This window comes from Nerophis ophidion, linkage group LG06 (assembly GCF_033978795.1).
Source record: "Nerophis ophidion isolate RoL-2023_Sa linkage group LG06, RoL_Noph_v1.0, whole genome shotgun sequence".
Lineage (NCBI taxonomy): Eukaryota > Metazoa > Chordata > Actinopteri > Syngnathiformes > Syngnathidae > Nerophis > Nerophis ophidion.
This window is the reverse complement of record NC_084616.1, coordinates 26,998,957-27,014,980: the sequence shown is the minus strand read 5'-3', so window position 1 is coordinate 27,014,980 and position 16,024 is coordinate 26,998,957. Positions and strand designations below refer to the sequence as shown.

General features: G+C 43.8%; 1 protein-coding gene across 2 annotated transcripts in view; it reads left to right on the top strand.

Annotated features, from left to right (window-relative positions):
- Positions 1–16,024, top strand: part of LOC133554450 (metabotropic glutamate receptor 4-like) — a 478,293-nt gene that overhangs the window by 317,493 nt on the left and 144,776 nt on the right. For both annotated transcript variants that reach the window (XM_061903242.1, XM_061903243.1), the window contains one exon: positions 9,965–10,181. In XM_061903242.1, coding sequence (XP_061759226.1) covers positions 9,965–10,181 — 217 coding nt within the window. The remainder of the gene's footprint in view (positions 1–9,964; positions 10,182–16,024) is intronic.

Here is a 16,024-nt window from a genome sequence, read left to right as displayed (position 1 = left end):
CATGTTCTCCCCATGACTGCGTGGGTTCCCTCTGGCTTCCTCCCACCTCCAAAGACATGCACCTGGGGATAGGTTGATTGGCAACACTAAATTGGCCCTAGTGTGTGAATGTGAATGTTGTCTATATGTGACTTGTCCAGGGTGTACGCTGCCTTCCGCCAAGAAGGCAGCTAAGGTTGGCTACTGTGCCCGCTGTAACCCCAAAAGGGACAAGTGGTAGAAAATGTATGGATGGATGGATAAGTAACCTATCAATAAGAGAGGCTACTGAAAATAGATTTTATCAGCTGGACCTAAGCCTACTCTTCAAATATTTAGGCTACAAATTTCTGTTTGTACTGCATTTCTCTTTTTTTTAGTTTTTTTATGGTTTTATATCCATCTTAATTTTACCAATGAAAATAAAATCAGAAGACTAAAGAAGAAAATATAAATGTCAACTTTTTTCTATAACCAAGTCTTTCACAACCTTGCAACTGTAGGCTAGACATTGCGCTCATTGTTTACCTAAGGAATATTATTCAGTAATGTTAGCTTTGCTTGGATTTTTGGTTGAGGGAAGTTGTCAACATTATAATTTATCATTAACAAACGTTCGTTTTTTTCCTTTCATAGCTCCTAATAACTGTCCGTAATGAACATGTACTCACAGTTTAGGTCTAGCCAGTGGCGGAGCTAGACTTTTATCCTTGGGGTGGCCAGGGGGTGGCAAAGGCTATTTCAGGGGGTCCACAGACTATTACAATTAATTTTTTTCTTGACTTATCAATTGCTATCGGAGCGGCAAATGTTGAAATGTACATACTAAGCACACAGGAGATGAGATTTATGTATATATAATTTGCAGTTTATTAACAATGCAGAAAATGTAAAACACAACTTGGCAACTTAATTACTGAACTGAGCATGTGACTGTTTCTGTCTATGCTCTGGTGAAGATTGGTTGTGCTGTGTTGTGAGTTCTCTCTCCCGACTAGTCCCAGGAAGGGAACTGCCATCTTTTTCTTCTGTGTCTAAAGGAACTACATTGTATAAGCAAAATTAACATACAACCACCATCAAAAAACAACACACATCAGTAACCAACACTTCGGAATATCTAAAAATAAACTTAGGGGTTCCTACATATTTGAAATTTCCAGACCCCAATTCCCAGACTTCTCAGTAAAAAAAATAATCTAAAAAAGAATCCAATAATTTGTGACATTTCAGATGAGTATATCATGTGAATAAATTATGTAATTCATCATGGAAATCATTTGTTATCATTATTCAATTTGTTTTCCATTAAGTCACCAAATTATTTCCAGAAGATTGTAGATAAGTAGTGTATGCAAAATAATTAACCCACGATCCAATCCAATCCAATCCAATCCACTTTATTTATATAGCACATTTAAACAACAATAACGTTTCCAAAGTGCTGCACAGCCATGTTAAAAACAATTGTAAAAAAAAAAATAATAAAAAAATAAATAAATAAGTAAAATTAAATAAAAAAGTATATATATATATATATATATATATATATATATATATAATGCTCCACCAATGACTGAATAAAAACAAAAAATAAAAAAATATAAAAACAATAAAAACAATATACAAACAAATATGATTAATCTTAAAATAACCCAGATAAGTATAAATATATTTCCATACAATTGTTTCCATCTTCCATATTACTACAGACCTGGAAATGTAGAGATTCCAAACTTTCCATGCTAGCATAGGAACCCTGTAACTTAAAATTACTTAAGTGAGCATGTGACTGCTTCTATGCTCTGACCTGGTGATGATGGGCTGTGTGCATCACATTCTCTCTCCTCCTGACTCGTCCCAGGATGGGAGCTGCCAGGACTGCTGGCAGACCTGAATCCTGTCTGTTTGTCTTCCTCATCTTTTCCTGACCCTAACTTGCTTCTTTTTAAAAAGAGTTCATAAATCTTCTCCCCCTGCCTTTTCATTCTCAACTGACCCTATGAAAAAATAAGCCAGTGTTGTTAATGTTACTCCAGGCATCACTTACAATCACACAGTGTTATTAAATCTCCACTTCAAGCCTAAAACATGTCTGGGCAAATAAACCACTGTAGACCTAAGTTTAATATTTAGACTTTTCAGTTAGTTGGCAGCAGGCTAACTACCGTGTGAACGTTACGTTACAACAGAGTATGAAACAGCTAGCTGGCTGGCTGATTCTCTGCTAGGTTCATTCCTCTAGAACAGTGGTTCTCAACCTTTTTTCAGTGATGTACCCCCTGTGAACATTTTTTTAATTCAAGTACTGTTACGTTTTACTAAAGACGTGACGGCAAACGGACACCAGGTGGCAGTAGTGTACAGAGATTTAATATAAATCTATTAAATCACATATCTATAATAATCAAACAATAGAAAACGAACTAAGGGGATGGAATGTGAACTATAGATTTAAAAGTGTATGTGGTGTGAGGCTATGTGTGTAGGTTAACTGGAGTGTGTTACCAACGTGTTGACTAGAGCGAAGGAACGTCCAAGGGAACAAGTAGGTGATCCGGGATACAAGCGGGGGTCCGTGGGGCTGAGAGGGGCGTCAAGAGATCCGAGTCCAAAGTGTGGGGGGGGGTCGAGGATAGAGGGAGGCAGTCAAAGTCTAGAGGGAGAAGAGAGACGCACAGCTCTCTTTCCAGGCAACGGGGGGCACTGCGGAGGAGACACAAGGAAACACACTGAGAACATGGAGAGGGAAAATCACAGGGAAAGCAGGATCGCATAACGCAGGATACAGCTTACTGAACGTCAGTAGAGAACTAAGTTCCCGCCAGGATCCCTGGGTCCACTGGTCTCTTAAACAGCTCATCGTCATCAGTCACAGGTGTGTAATGCGGCCAGCTGCGGCGGAGAGTGGGTGCGGTCCGCTTGATGAGTGCGGGGGCGTGTCTGGAATGCGCTGTCAGCAGGTCCTCAGGTTGGACCCGCAGCGGAGGGAGACGCAGAATGCGCATGTCCCACAACAGTATCCCCCCCCTATGGACAGATTCCAGATGTCCAAGAATCTGAACCCCCCCAAAAGCAGGAACAAAAATCAAGGGAGGGTGGAGGGGCGAACTGGTGGTGGGTGGCCGGCCCAAGTGTCTCAGAGGCCATCGTGGACAAATCTGGTGGAGGCGGCGAGTGGACCGCCGGTGTGGCCGGCGAGGTGGACGAACAAGGAGTGGTCGACGTCTTGGCAGTCGGTAAGGCGGGCACGAATGGTGTTGTGGTGCAGCCTACCGGACACGAGGAGGTGGGCGGCGCCGTGGTGCGGCCTGCCGGACACGAGGAGGTGGTTGAGGAGCTTGCCGAGGTGCTGAAGCCGGTGCTGCTGGCCGAGGGGCAGAGGTCAGGGCCGGCCTGGGAGCTGGTGGAGCCAGCCTGGGTACAGGTGTTAGCTCGGACGCCAGCCTGGGTACAGGTGTTAGCTCGGACGCTAGCCTCGGGACAGGGGATAGCTCGGACGCTAGCCTCGGGACAGGGGCTAGCTCGGACGCTAGCCTCGGGACAGGGGATAGCTCCGATGCTAGCCCCGGGACAGGGGATAGCTCGGACGCTAGCCCCGGGACAGGGGATAGCTCGGACGCTAGCCCCGGGACAGGGGATAGCTCGGACGCTAGCCCCGGGACAGGGGATAGCTCGGACGCTAGCCCCTGGACAGGGGATAGCTCGGGCGCTAGCCTCGGGACAGGGGATAGCTCGGGCGCTAGCCTCGGGACTGGAGCTAGCTTGGGCGCTAGCCTCAGGACTGAGTGCTGCGGCTGTGAAAAGCGGAAGACTGGTGGAATTTCCCTGGCAGAGGGTAGCCTGGCTGGTTGCAGCTGCAGCACCACATCAGCACGGCCATCAGTACCATCCCCCCCTTTGAAAGCGGATGCCAGACGCTTCCTGCTGAGTGTGGAACAGTCACTAAGGGTGGGAGGTGGGTGGCCAGGCGGCGGGTAAATTCGTCCAACCCTACAGCACTGCTAAACAGTCCATGAAATTGTTGAGAAGGGCTAGAAAAATTGTCCAGGGAAGATAGAAAGGAAAAAGCCATCGTGAGAAGGGCAAAGGAGGAAGAAGAAAAAAATATATATATATATATTTATATATATTTTTTCTTAAATGTCACTGGGGCGGAGCTAAAGTCACTGGGGAACGAGTTATATAAAAAAAAACAAAAAAAACTGCCGTCAGGTCCTTAAATAATTTTTGGCGGGAACTTACTGTTATGTTTTACTAAAGACGTGACGGCAAACGGACACCATGTAGCAGTAGTGTACAGAGATTTAATATAAATCTATTAAATCACATATCTATAATAATCAAACAATAGAAAACGAACTAAGGGAATGGAATGTGAACTATAGATTTAAAAGTGTATGTGGTGTGAGGCTATGTGTGTAGGTTAACTGGAGTGTGTGTTACCAACGTGTTGACTAGAGCGAAGGAACGTCCAAGGGAACAGGCAGGTGATCCGGGATACAAGCGGGGGTCCGTGGGGCTGAGAGGGGCGTCAAGAGATCCGAGTCCAAAGCGGGGGGTCGAGGATAGAGGGAGGCAGTCAAAGTCCAGAGGGAGAAGAGAGACGCACAGCTCTCTTTCCAGGCAACGGGGGGCACTGCGGAGGAGACACAAGGAAACACACTGAGAACATGGAGAGGGAAAATCACAGGGAAAGCAGGATCGCATAACGCAGGATACAGCTTACTGAACGTCAGTAGAGAACTAAGTTCCTGCCAGGATCCCTGGGTCCACTGGTCTCTTAAGCAGCTCATCGTCATCAGTCACAGGTGTGTAATGCGGCCAGCTGCGGCGGAGACTGGGCGCGGTCCGCTTGATGAGTGCGGGGGCGTGTCTGGAATACGCTGTCAGCAGGTCCTCAGGTTGGACTCGCAGCGGAGGGAGACGCAGAATGCGCATGTCCCACAACAAGTACCCCCTAATCAGAGCAAAGCATTTTTGGTTAAAAAAAATAGATACAGAAGTCAAATACAGCACAATGTCATCAGTTTCTGATTTATTAAATTGTATAAGAGTGCAAAATATCGCTCATTTGTAGTGGTTTTCCTTGAACTATTCGGAAAAAAAAGATATAAAAATAACAAAAAACTTGTAGAAAAATAAACGAGTGTTCAATTATAAATAAAGATTTCTACACATAGAAGTAATCATCAACTTAAAGTGTCCTCTTTGAGGATTGTAATAGAGATCCATCTGGATTCATGAATTTAATTCTAACCATTTTTTCACAAAAAAAAGAAATCTTTAACATCAATATTTATGTAACATGTCCACAAAAAATGTAGCTTTCAACACTGAATATTGCATTGTTGCATTTCTTTTCACAGTTTATGAACTTACATTCATATTTTGTTGAAGTATTATTCAATAAATACATTTATAAAGGATTTCTGAATTGTTGCTATTTTTAGAATATTTAAAAAAAATCTGTCGTACCCCCTGACATACCTACAAGTACCCCCAGGGATATGCGTACCCCCATTTGAGAACCACTGCTCTAGAATCATTGGAGAAACACGTAAATATAAATAGCGACCCAAATGAGACGTTAGCGGCTTTTGGAAGCAAGACGCCATGCCGTGGCTCTCTGCTTGTAGAAAAAAAAAACTTCTATCTACAAAAGTTATTTTAAACAGTGACTCATTAGGACACCACCGTAAAACTTACTTTACGAGAAGAAGGTTATCCTTCTTTTTATTTGTAACTTCGTTGATCTCCGGCTCTCCGGTCTCCAGCAACGATAAGCGACTCCAGTTTAAATCTTCCTCTTCTTCAGTGGCGATTCTTCTTCTTCCCCCCTAATGAACATGGCTCGCAAGGCTTTGTGGTACATAGCGCCAACTACTGTACAGGAGGGACTTAGCAGTCAATAGGCTTCACTGATTTAAAAATGCAACTGGCTCCTTCCGACAAGACGTGCAGTGCCGCGATATGTCAATCATCTGGGGTGGCACCTGGGGGGTCCAATCAGATTTCAGGGGGGTCCAGTGCTACCCCGGCCTCCCCTCTAGCTCTGCCCCTGGGTCTAGCATGTACCAAAAGGTTAGAAAACAAAACTTTAGCTAACGTCAGTTAACTTGTAGGGCAAGTAATGTCTGTGGCTTACCTTTCATATGACTCGATAGAGCCGACTCTCCCATTGTAGAAAGCTGGATTTCCTTTTTGCATACTTTGCAGCAGGCTACACATAGATTTATTCCACGTTTCATCCACAGTTTGTATTTGTCATTTTCCATCCAATGGTCATTAAAATGACAACCTCACAGCGTAATTAGCCCATGCACCACCGTCCTCTTGGGGGAGACACATAGCTGTGTATATGACTCTGGCATGACAACAACCTCATGTAAGGGCTCGTGCAAAGCCAACAGATCAAGCGTGTAGTTTTCATTTTTAAGCAAACAAAACAGCCAGACAGAGTGTGGCGAGAGGCAGAATTAAATAGTTAAAAACTATAACTAAACACAAATGGTATACATTATATATTAAAAATAAATATTGTTTAAGTGTGTGGCAATATACCACAATGGTAAACTACTGAATTACTTTAGGTTGAAGCGTCGCCATTAGAGCATTACTATTCTATGTACTACAAGCCAGTGCCCCCTAAACATGATTTAGAAGCTGTTACATGTAAACGACTGTTGATTGTAGCTTTGATGTAAAAAACAAGTGAAAGGGAGGACATGGAAGCACATAAATATCATTGTAATGCAGCGATTTGATTAGACAGCCAGACAGGGAACGCATAGTGAATGAATAGAATGAATAGTCAACCAGCTGCTGAAACATGGATGAAAACTAGCCTCTTTTTCTGAAGCTTCTTGGTCGTATGGATTAACTATGACTATAATAAAAAAAAACTGGTCTAGAACTGTGGGGTTTGGTGGAAACCTCATATATAGTTGCTATTGTTTCCATAATACTGACAGACAAGGGTTTCAGGTGGAATTGGGTTGTGGATAATCTGCCGTGCCTCTTAGTTACTTTTGCTTTGCCTGTCAAGCTTTACAGAGCAGCATGTATGCCGATGACAACAGTGGAAGATTAAGCGCTTAAAAATCATCTTAATAAAGAAAGTAATTTCTCCGTAAGTGAGTGCATGCCTTGGTCTGTTCAAAGTGATCTACTATACACAAGGGAGCATATATCACTGCTGCAGCAAGGAGAAGCTATTGCATTTCAAGACATTTTAAATTAGCAAACCCGAATTGTGTCTGAGAAGTTGGATTATTTATGTTCTTTAGTTATAGTAAAAATAGCAAATCCACATAATACTAACTCTCTTGTCATGACTGTTATGATTTTGCTTCCTACATTCGATGACCCACCTCGTCTTGCCAGTCGGTAATGTTTCGCCCTAACTTTCGCTAATTGTGACCCATCATACGAACCCCAACTAATCTTCATGGATTTTCTCCGTATATATGGATGTTCTCATTTATCCAGGTCATTGTATTCCTCCCACCTCCAAAGACATGCACCAGGGGATAGGTTGATTGGCAATACTAAATTGGCCCTAGTGTGTGAATGCGAGTGTGAATGTTGTCTGTCTATCTGTGTTGGCCCTGCGGTGAAGTGGCAACTTGCCCAGGGTGTACCCCACCTTCCGCCCGATTGCAGCTGAGATAGGCACCAGTGCCCCCCGCCACCCCAAAAGGGGCCTATATTCACAGTCCATTTTCTTTCTTCTTAGCTTGTAGCTTTGATGTCGGCTACCTTACTACTAGCTAGCCTACGGGATAAGATACTCGTTAAAAAAGTAGCTAAGCTATCGCCAAGCTACCGGAAAATCTAGATAGGCTACATAGCTTAGCTACATGTATGTTTGTAGCTTGTTACTGCCCATCACCGAATATTCAAAACCCAAAACCAGTGGAGTAACTAAAAAACAAATACAATGATTTGCAAATCCATTTTAACCTATATTCAATTGAATACACTGCAAAGACAAGATACTTAGCGTTCACACGTTGTTATTTTTTACGAATATTGTTTCATTTGGAATTTGATGCCTGCAGCATGATTAAAAAAACCTGGCACAAGGGGCAAAAAAGACTGAGAAAGTTGAGGAATGCTCATCCAACACTTTTTTGTAACATCCCACCGGTGAACAGGCTAATTGGGAACAGGTGGGTGCCATGATTGGGTATAAAAGCAGCTTTCATGAAATGCTCAGTCATTCACAAACAAGGATGGGGCGAGAGTCCCTACTTTGTGAACAAATGCGTGAGCAAATTGTCGAACAGTTCAAGAACAACATTTTTCAATGAGCTATTGCATCCATCCATCCATTTTCTACCGCTATTGCAGTGGTTCTCAAATGGGCGTAGGCGTACCCCTGGGGGTACTTGAAGGTATGCCAAGGGGTACGTGAGATTTTTTTTTAAATATTCTAAAAATTGCAACAATTCTAAAATCCTTTATAAATATATTTATTGGATAAAACTTCAACAAAATATGAATGTAAGTGTTGACAGCTAGATTTTTTGTGCAAATTGTGCGTATTGCATTATAATGTGTTTTAAAAGAAATGTGTTCCACACCAATATGTGATATTCTATCTTTCATTTGCCATGATAAAATGAGTGCATGAAAGTGATTCAATTATAAAGATTTTTACACATAGAAGTAATCATCAACTTAAAGTCCCCCCTGTGGGGATTGTAATAGAGATCCACCTGGATTCATGAATGTATGATTCATGATTCATATCTTAATTCTATACATTTTTTCATTAAAAAAAATATATATTTAACATTAATATTTATGGAACATGTCCACAAAAAATCCAGCTGTACGCACTGAATATTGCATTGTTGCTTTTCCTTTCACAGTTTATGAACTTACATTCATATTTTTTTTAAGTGTTATTCAATAAACATATTTATAAAGAATTTTTGAATTGTTGTTATTTTTATAATATTAAAAAAAAATCTCAGGTACCCCTTGGCATACCTTCAAGTACCTCCAGGGGTACGCGTACCCCAATTTGAGAACCACTGCACTAGACCACTGATAATGTTAATCAAGCCACACTCAATTCACTCTAATTTGGGTTTGGGACTACAAGTGTGGATACTGTTTTCAATTGTGATGCTTATAAAGTACTCACAGACTTCACCTCAAATTAATATAAAATACATACATAATATATAGATACTAAATATAACGTTACAGATACCAAATTTAAGCATTTTTTTTGTAATATCCTTAAATAATTCTGGTTAATTAACTTTTAAACTGCAGAAAAGGACTGTGATCTAATCTAAAAGCCATGAATCAGAAGTAACTTGATTAAATAAAGAGACATGGAGGTGCTGCTGGAGGCAGAATGTGAAAGACCTTGGTAGTAAAACAAAACAGACAATAAACCGTCTAATCGTTTTAAAGCACTTACACGTCTGTTACTCTTCAATTTGGGCATTCCCCTTGCTGTTGAGTTTTAAAATCAACATGTGGCAACTTATGAGCCTGTAATAGTTGTCTTCAGTAGTGATTTAACTATAATCTGCTCTTTATCCTATTAAGCAACCATAGCTTTGTGAAAAAGGAAAAGAACACTGAGTGCCATTGCAGCTCGAGGATAAGATCATCTCGTGCTTGTGTGTTGTTTGATGCTTGATGAATTAAGCATCACAGTAAAAGCATGTATGGGAATTTACAAAATAATGACGTGTAACTGTGCTGGTGATGTAAATACTCCTCTTAGAGTGTTGCAGCTAAGAAAACAAACATGAATACAACCAAAGAGGCTGATTTGAATTACACAGCTTTATGGAGCTACAAGTTACAAGTTTATTCACAATATCATATAACATTTACAATAGTGGTGAATATCATCATTTAAAGATGTTGGCATCTAGCAGTCTGCATTATTATTGGCATACAATTATTTATATCTTAATGTTGATAATTTCCCCTTTCTCTGACCCTCTCACAGATCCCTCAAGTGAGCTATGCCTCCACAGCCCCAGAGCTCAGTGACAACACGCGTTATGACTTCTTCTCTCGAGTGGTGCCTCCAGACACTTACCAGGCCCAGGCCATGGTGGACATCGTCAAAGCCATGCGTTGGAACTATGTGTCTACTGTAGCCTCTGAGGGAAACTACGGAGAAAGTGGCGTGGACGCATTTATTCAAAAGTCTCGGGAGGACGGTGAGTCCTTTTTTTTTTTATCATCCGGCCAAAACATTTTAAACAACATCCGTAAATGAAATAAGCTCTCACAAAATTAGAAACATTGAGCAGTCTGGATCTATCCACAGCTGTCACCACCATTATAATGCTATACAAATGTACTGATTTACTGGCTTCATATCCCGTGGGTGTTGATGTAGTCATCCACAAATGTTACTCCACTTTTCGCCACACAATCTTCTGCCACCATCCTTTGATGTCATCAACCATTTTCTCCGAGGTCTTCCATGTTTGTTAGCGCCTTCAATTATGCCAACGACAGTTGTTTTTATCAGTCTGCTGTCTGGTTTTCTACAGATTTGAAAAAATTTACATTACCTGGGCATGAAAGTCTGATTTATGTTTCATTTTCGGCTATATACAGTACTAAGAGTGCAATAGTACGGCATCCTAATGGTTCGATACGTACCTTGGAATTAGAGTAATTTTGTTGTCCAGGGGCCTTAAGCACCCTAGTAAGGTATCCCAAGGCAAACAGATCCTAGGTGAGGGATCAGACAAAGAGCAGCCCAAAGACCTTTTATGAAGGAGACATATCGAGGAACCAGATTTCCCTTGCCCGGACGCAAATCACCGGGGCTCTCCTCTGGAGCCAGGCCCGGATGTGGGGTACGATGGCGAGCGCCAGGTGGCCGGGCCTGTTCCCATGGGGCCCGAAGAGGGCAACGTGGGTCCCCCCTCCAATGGGCTTACCACTCATGGGAAGGGTCATAGAGGTCGGGTGCAGTGTGAGCTGGGGGGAAGCCGAAGGCAGGGCACTTGGCCGTCCGATCCTCGGCTACAGAATCTAGCTCTTCGGACGTGGAACGTCACCTCACTGGGGGGAAGGAGCCTGAGCTAGTGCGCAAATTGAGAAATTCCGGCTGGATGTAGTCGGACTCACTTTGACGCACAGCAAGGGCTCTGGAACCACTTCTATCGAGAGGGGCTGGACTCTCTTCCACTCTGGCATTGCCTGCAGTCAGAAGCGGCGGGCTGGGGTGGCGTTCAACCCAGTGGACGAAAGGCTAGCCTCCCTCCGCCTTCGGGTGGGGCGATGGGTCCTGACTGTTGTTTGTGCTTACGCACCAAACAACAGTTCAGAGTACCCACCCTTTTTGGGTACACTCGAGGGAGTACTGGAGATTGCTCTGCCGGGTGATTCCCTTCTTCTGCTGGGGAACTTCAACGCTCATGTTGGCAACGACAGTGAAACCTGGAGAGGCATGATCGGAAAGAATGGCCGCCTGCAACTGAACCCGAGTGGTGTTTTGTTATTGGACTTTTGTGCTTGTCACACTTTGTCCATAACAAACACCATGTTCAAACATAAAGGTGTCCATATGTGCACTTGGCACCAGGACACCAAAGGCCGCAGTTCCATGATCAACTATGTAGTTGTGTCATCGGATTTGCGGCCTCATGTTTTGGATACTCTGGTGAGGATCACCACCTGGTGGTGAGTTGGGGAGCGGGGAGGGGGGGGGGGGGGAGATGCCGTAAAAAACTGGCAGGCCCAAACGCATTATGAGGGTTTGCTGGGAACGTCTGGCAGAGTCTGCGTCTGCTTATAGAGAAAGTTTCAATTCCCACCAACGGAAGAACTTTGAACATGTCACAACGGAGGTACTGGACATTGAGTCCGAGTGGACCATGTTTCGCACCTCTATTGTCGAGGCGGCTGATTGGAGCTTTGGCCGCAAGGTAGTTGGTGCATGTCGGGGCGGTAATCCTAGAACCCGTTGGTGGACACCAGCGGTGAGGGATGCCGTCAAGCTGAAGAAGGAGTCCTATCGGGTTCTTTTGGCTCATTGGACTCCGGAGGCAGTGGACAGGTACCGACAGGCCAAGCGGTGTGCAGCTTCAGCGGTCGCGCAGGCAAAAACTCGGACATGGGAGCCATTGAAAATGACTTCCAGACGGTTTCGAAGTGATTCTGGACCACCATGCGCCGTCTCAGGAAGGGGAAGCAGTTTACTGTCAACACCGTGTATGGTGCGGATGGTGTTCTGCTGACCTCAACTGCGGATGTTGTGGATAGGTGGAAGGAATACTTTGAAGACCTCCTCAATTCCACCAACACGTCTTCCTATGAGGAAGCAGTGCCTGGGGAATCTGTGGTGGACTCTCCTATTTCTGGGGATGAGGTTGCCGAGGTAGTGAAAAAGCTCCTCGGTGGCAAGGCCCCAGGGGTGGATGAGATCCGCCCGAAGTTCCTTAAGGCTCTGGACACTGTGGGGCTGTCTTGGTTGACAAGACTCTGCAGCATTGCGTGGATATCGGGGGAAGTACCTCTGGATTGGCAGACCTGGATGGTGGTCCCTCTCTTTAAGAAGGGGGACCTGAGGTTGTGCTCCAACTATCGTGGGATCACACTCCTCAGCCTTCCCGGTAAGGTTTTTTCAGGTGTACTGGAGAGGAGGCTACGCCGGATAGTCAAACCTCGGATTCAGGAAGAACTGTGTGGATTGGGTCCTGGTCGTGGAACTGTGGACCAGGTCTATACTCTCGGCAGGGTTCTTGAGGGTGCATGGGAGTTTGCCCAACCGGTCTACCTGTGCTTTGTGGATTTGGGGAGGGCATTTGACCGTGTCCCTCGGGAAGTCCTGTGGGGAGTGCTCAGAGAGTATGGGGTATTTGACTGTCTTATTGTGGTGGTCCACTCCCTGTACGATCAGTGTCAGTCTCGCATTGCTGGCAGTAAGTCGGACACATTTCCAGTGAGTGTTGGACTCCGCCAAGGCTGTCCTTTGTCACCGACTCTGCGTTGAGGGGTTCCGGTTTGGTGGCCGCGGGATTAGGTCTCTGCTTTTTGCAGATGATGTGGTCCTGATTGTTTCATCTGGCCGGGATCTTCAGCTCTCACTGGATCGGTTCGCAGCCGAGTGTGAAGCAACCGGAATGAGAATAAGCACCTCCAAGTCCGAGTCCATGGTTCTCGCCAGGAAAAGGGTGGAGTGCCATCACCAGGTTGGGAAGGAGACCCTGCCCCAAGTGGAGGAGTTCAAGTACCTAGGAGTCTTGTTTTCGAGTGGGGGAAGAGTGGATCGTGAGATCGACAGACGGATCGGTGCGGCGCCTTTCGTGAAGAAAGAGCTGAGCCGGAAGGCAAAGTGTGGAAGACTGTTGCTTCCGGGTTCTCTAGACCACCAAGTATAGACATGACAGGCTTCTTTCAGATTCAACAATGTTTTATTTTACAATAAATCTTACTGCTTTCCAGCAATTGTCTTTCCTTTAGCCAAAATGTCTTTCTGCTTTTCAGCACTTGTTTTATGTCCGTCTCTATCTGCCGCCGCCTCCCGACTGCTGTCTTTTACAAAGCGACAGGTGATTAGACAAATACTTTCAGCTGTGTCATCCAATCACCTGTCGCCAACCTCGAAGCCGGTCCTGACACACCCCGCTTCCTGCAGGCGCGCAGGCCACGCCCACCACACAAAGCTCCCAATTTACCGGTCGATCTACGTTCCCAATCTCACCTATGGTCATGAGCTTTGGGTCATGACTGAAAGGATAAGATCACGGGGACAAGCGGCCGAAATGAGTTTCCTCCGCCGTGTGGAGGGGCTCTCCCTTAGAGATAGGGTGAGAAGCTCTGCTATCCGGGAGAAACTCAAAGTAAAGCCACTTGTCCTCCACATCGAAAGAAGCCAGATGAGGTGGTTCGGGCATCTGGTCAGGATGCCACCCGAACGCCTCCCTTAGGAGGTGTTTAGGGCACGTCTAACCAGTAGGAGGCCACGGGGAAGACCCAGGACACATTGGGAAGACTATGTCTCCCGGCTGACCTGGGAACGCCTCGGGATCCCCCGGGAAGAGCTAGAAAAAGTGGCTGGGGAGAGGGAAGTCTGGGCTTCCCTGTCTAGGCTGCTTCCCCCGCGACCCGACCTCGGATAAGAAGAAGAAGATGGATGGATGGATGGATTGTTCCCTCACATACCTTGGTGCTAACCTGACTCTTGTCAGACCCTTGTAGTTCGCTGAGCTCCACACAAGGATCTGGGCTCGAAGGCATTGCAAACTCCTTCCAGATAGCAAAAAAAAATGAACCAATCAGGATCGCCAGGCGGGATTTCATAGATGTGACGTAACGCCGAAACGAGTCTTTGATTCAAACAACTATGGCGGCACGCAGCCTTTGCTGGATCGTGTGCTGACTGTTTTGTCCAATCTATTTTAAAAATGAACAGAGAAAGGTTTTGAAGGCATTTATTGGTGGCAAGGATGTTTTGGCTCTTCTTCCGACCGGGTTTGGATTTCCCAGCGTCACGGGTTGATTTCGATGTGAGTGGTTGAAGTAGCACGTCATTCAAGATAATGGACAAGTGGTTTATCCAATCACATAGAATGATTTTTTTTTACAAGGCCTCATCTTCTGGTAAGGAACCAATCAGGATCGCCGGGCAGGATTTCATAGATGTAGTGCCAAAGTGACTGTTTGATATAAACAACAATGCAGCCCTCGCTGCGTTGTGCGCTGAAATTGATTCTGCTATTGCAACTTTTTTGTCGAATCTATCGAATATTAATTCTTGAAGAGATGAACAAAGAACAGTTTTGAAGGCATTTATTGGTGGCAAGGATGTTTTGGCTCTTCTTCCGACCGGGTTTGGATTTCCCAGCGTCGCTCTCATCAGCGTCACGGGTAGATTTCGATGTGAGTGGTTGAAGTAGCACGTCATCCAAGATAACGGACAAGTGGTTCATCCAATCAAATATAATGATTTTTTTACAAGGCCCCGCCTTCTGAAATACATCTCCTATTGAGAAGTTCCAGATCCTTGTGTGGAACTCAGCAAACTACAAAGATCTGGCAAGAGTCAGGTTACCTTGGTGCTGCAGGGGAGCAGAATGTCAAGATGTAAAACTGCTCACCCTTTGAACTAAATAGTGTTAACCTTTTGAACTAAAACTTAAATGCAGCATTTTTTAAATAAATATAATTCTCTAATTAAAAAAATACTGTAGATATAGCATTACGGGTTGGAAACTTTGAGCACCGCACATTCAAATACGATTTAGGGGCGACTATTTGATTACAAATGGGTTATTTATGCATATTTCATTATCGTATTGTATGTTATTATTATTATTAGTATTGTTATTGCTATCTATTGTGTTATACATCTATTATTATTATTTTTGATTATTAAATACATGTATGAAAGGCTCCTCCTTCAGCGTTTGAGTTCTGTTAAGATGCTCACATTTTCTACCCTGTGTACGGCCTACCTTAATTTAATAAACAAGTTTTCATACGTATTGAAATATTGATGATATGAATAGGTTTTCAAGGCACCGATAGACAACTTATGACTTAAAACACCCCCTTTACATGCCCAGAATTGATTGGTGTGGGGTCAGAACTAGAGACCAATTCACTGCAAAGCCAATATGGACAAAGGAATAAAAACTATTATTTTGATTTATTGCATTATTGATTTATATTTATTGCATCTTTTTTGTTGCCTTGGTCCATTCTTATAAGCATAAATTAAATATAAATTTCCCATGCTCTTTCAGCAATCCCTCAAGCATTTGTGAGAGTATACAAAAAGGAAAACATCAGTAAAGAGAATGTGCTGATAAATATACATACATATATATATATATATATATATATATATATATATATATATATATATATATATATATATACTGTACTATCTGTTACACAGTGCTCCATACCGGGGTAGAGCGGAATATACAAACCCAGTTTCCGTATGAGTTGGGAAATTGTGTTAGATGTAAATATAGACTGAATACAATGATTTGCAAATCCTTTTCAACCCGTATTCAATTGAATGCACTACAAAGAC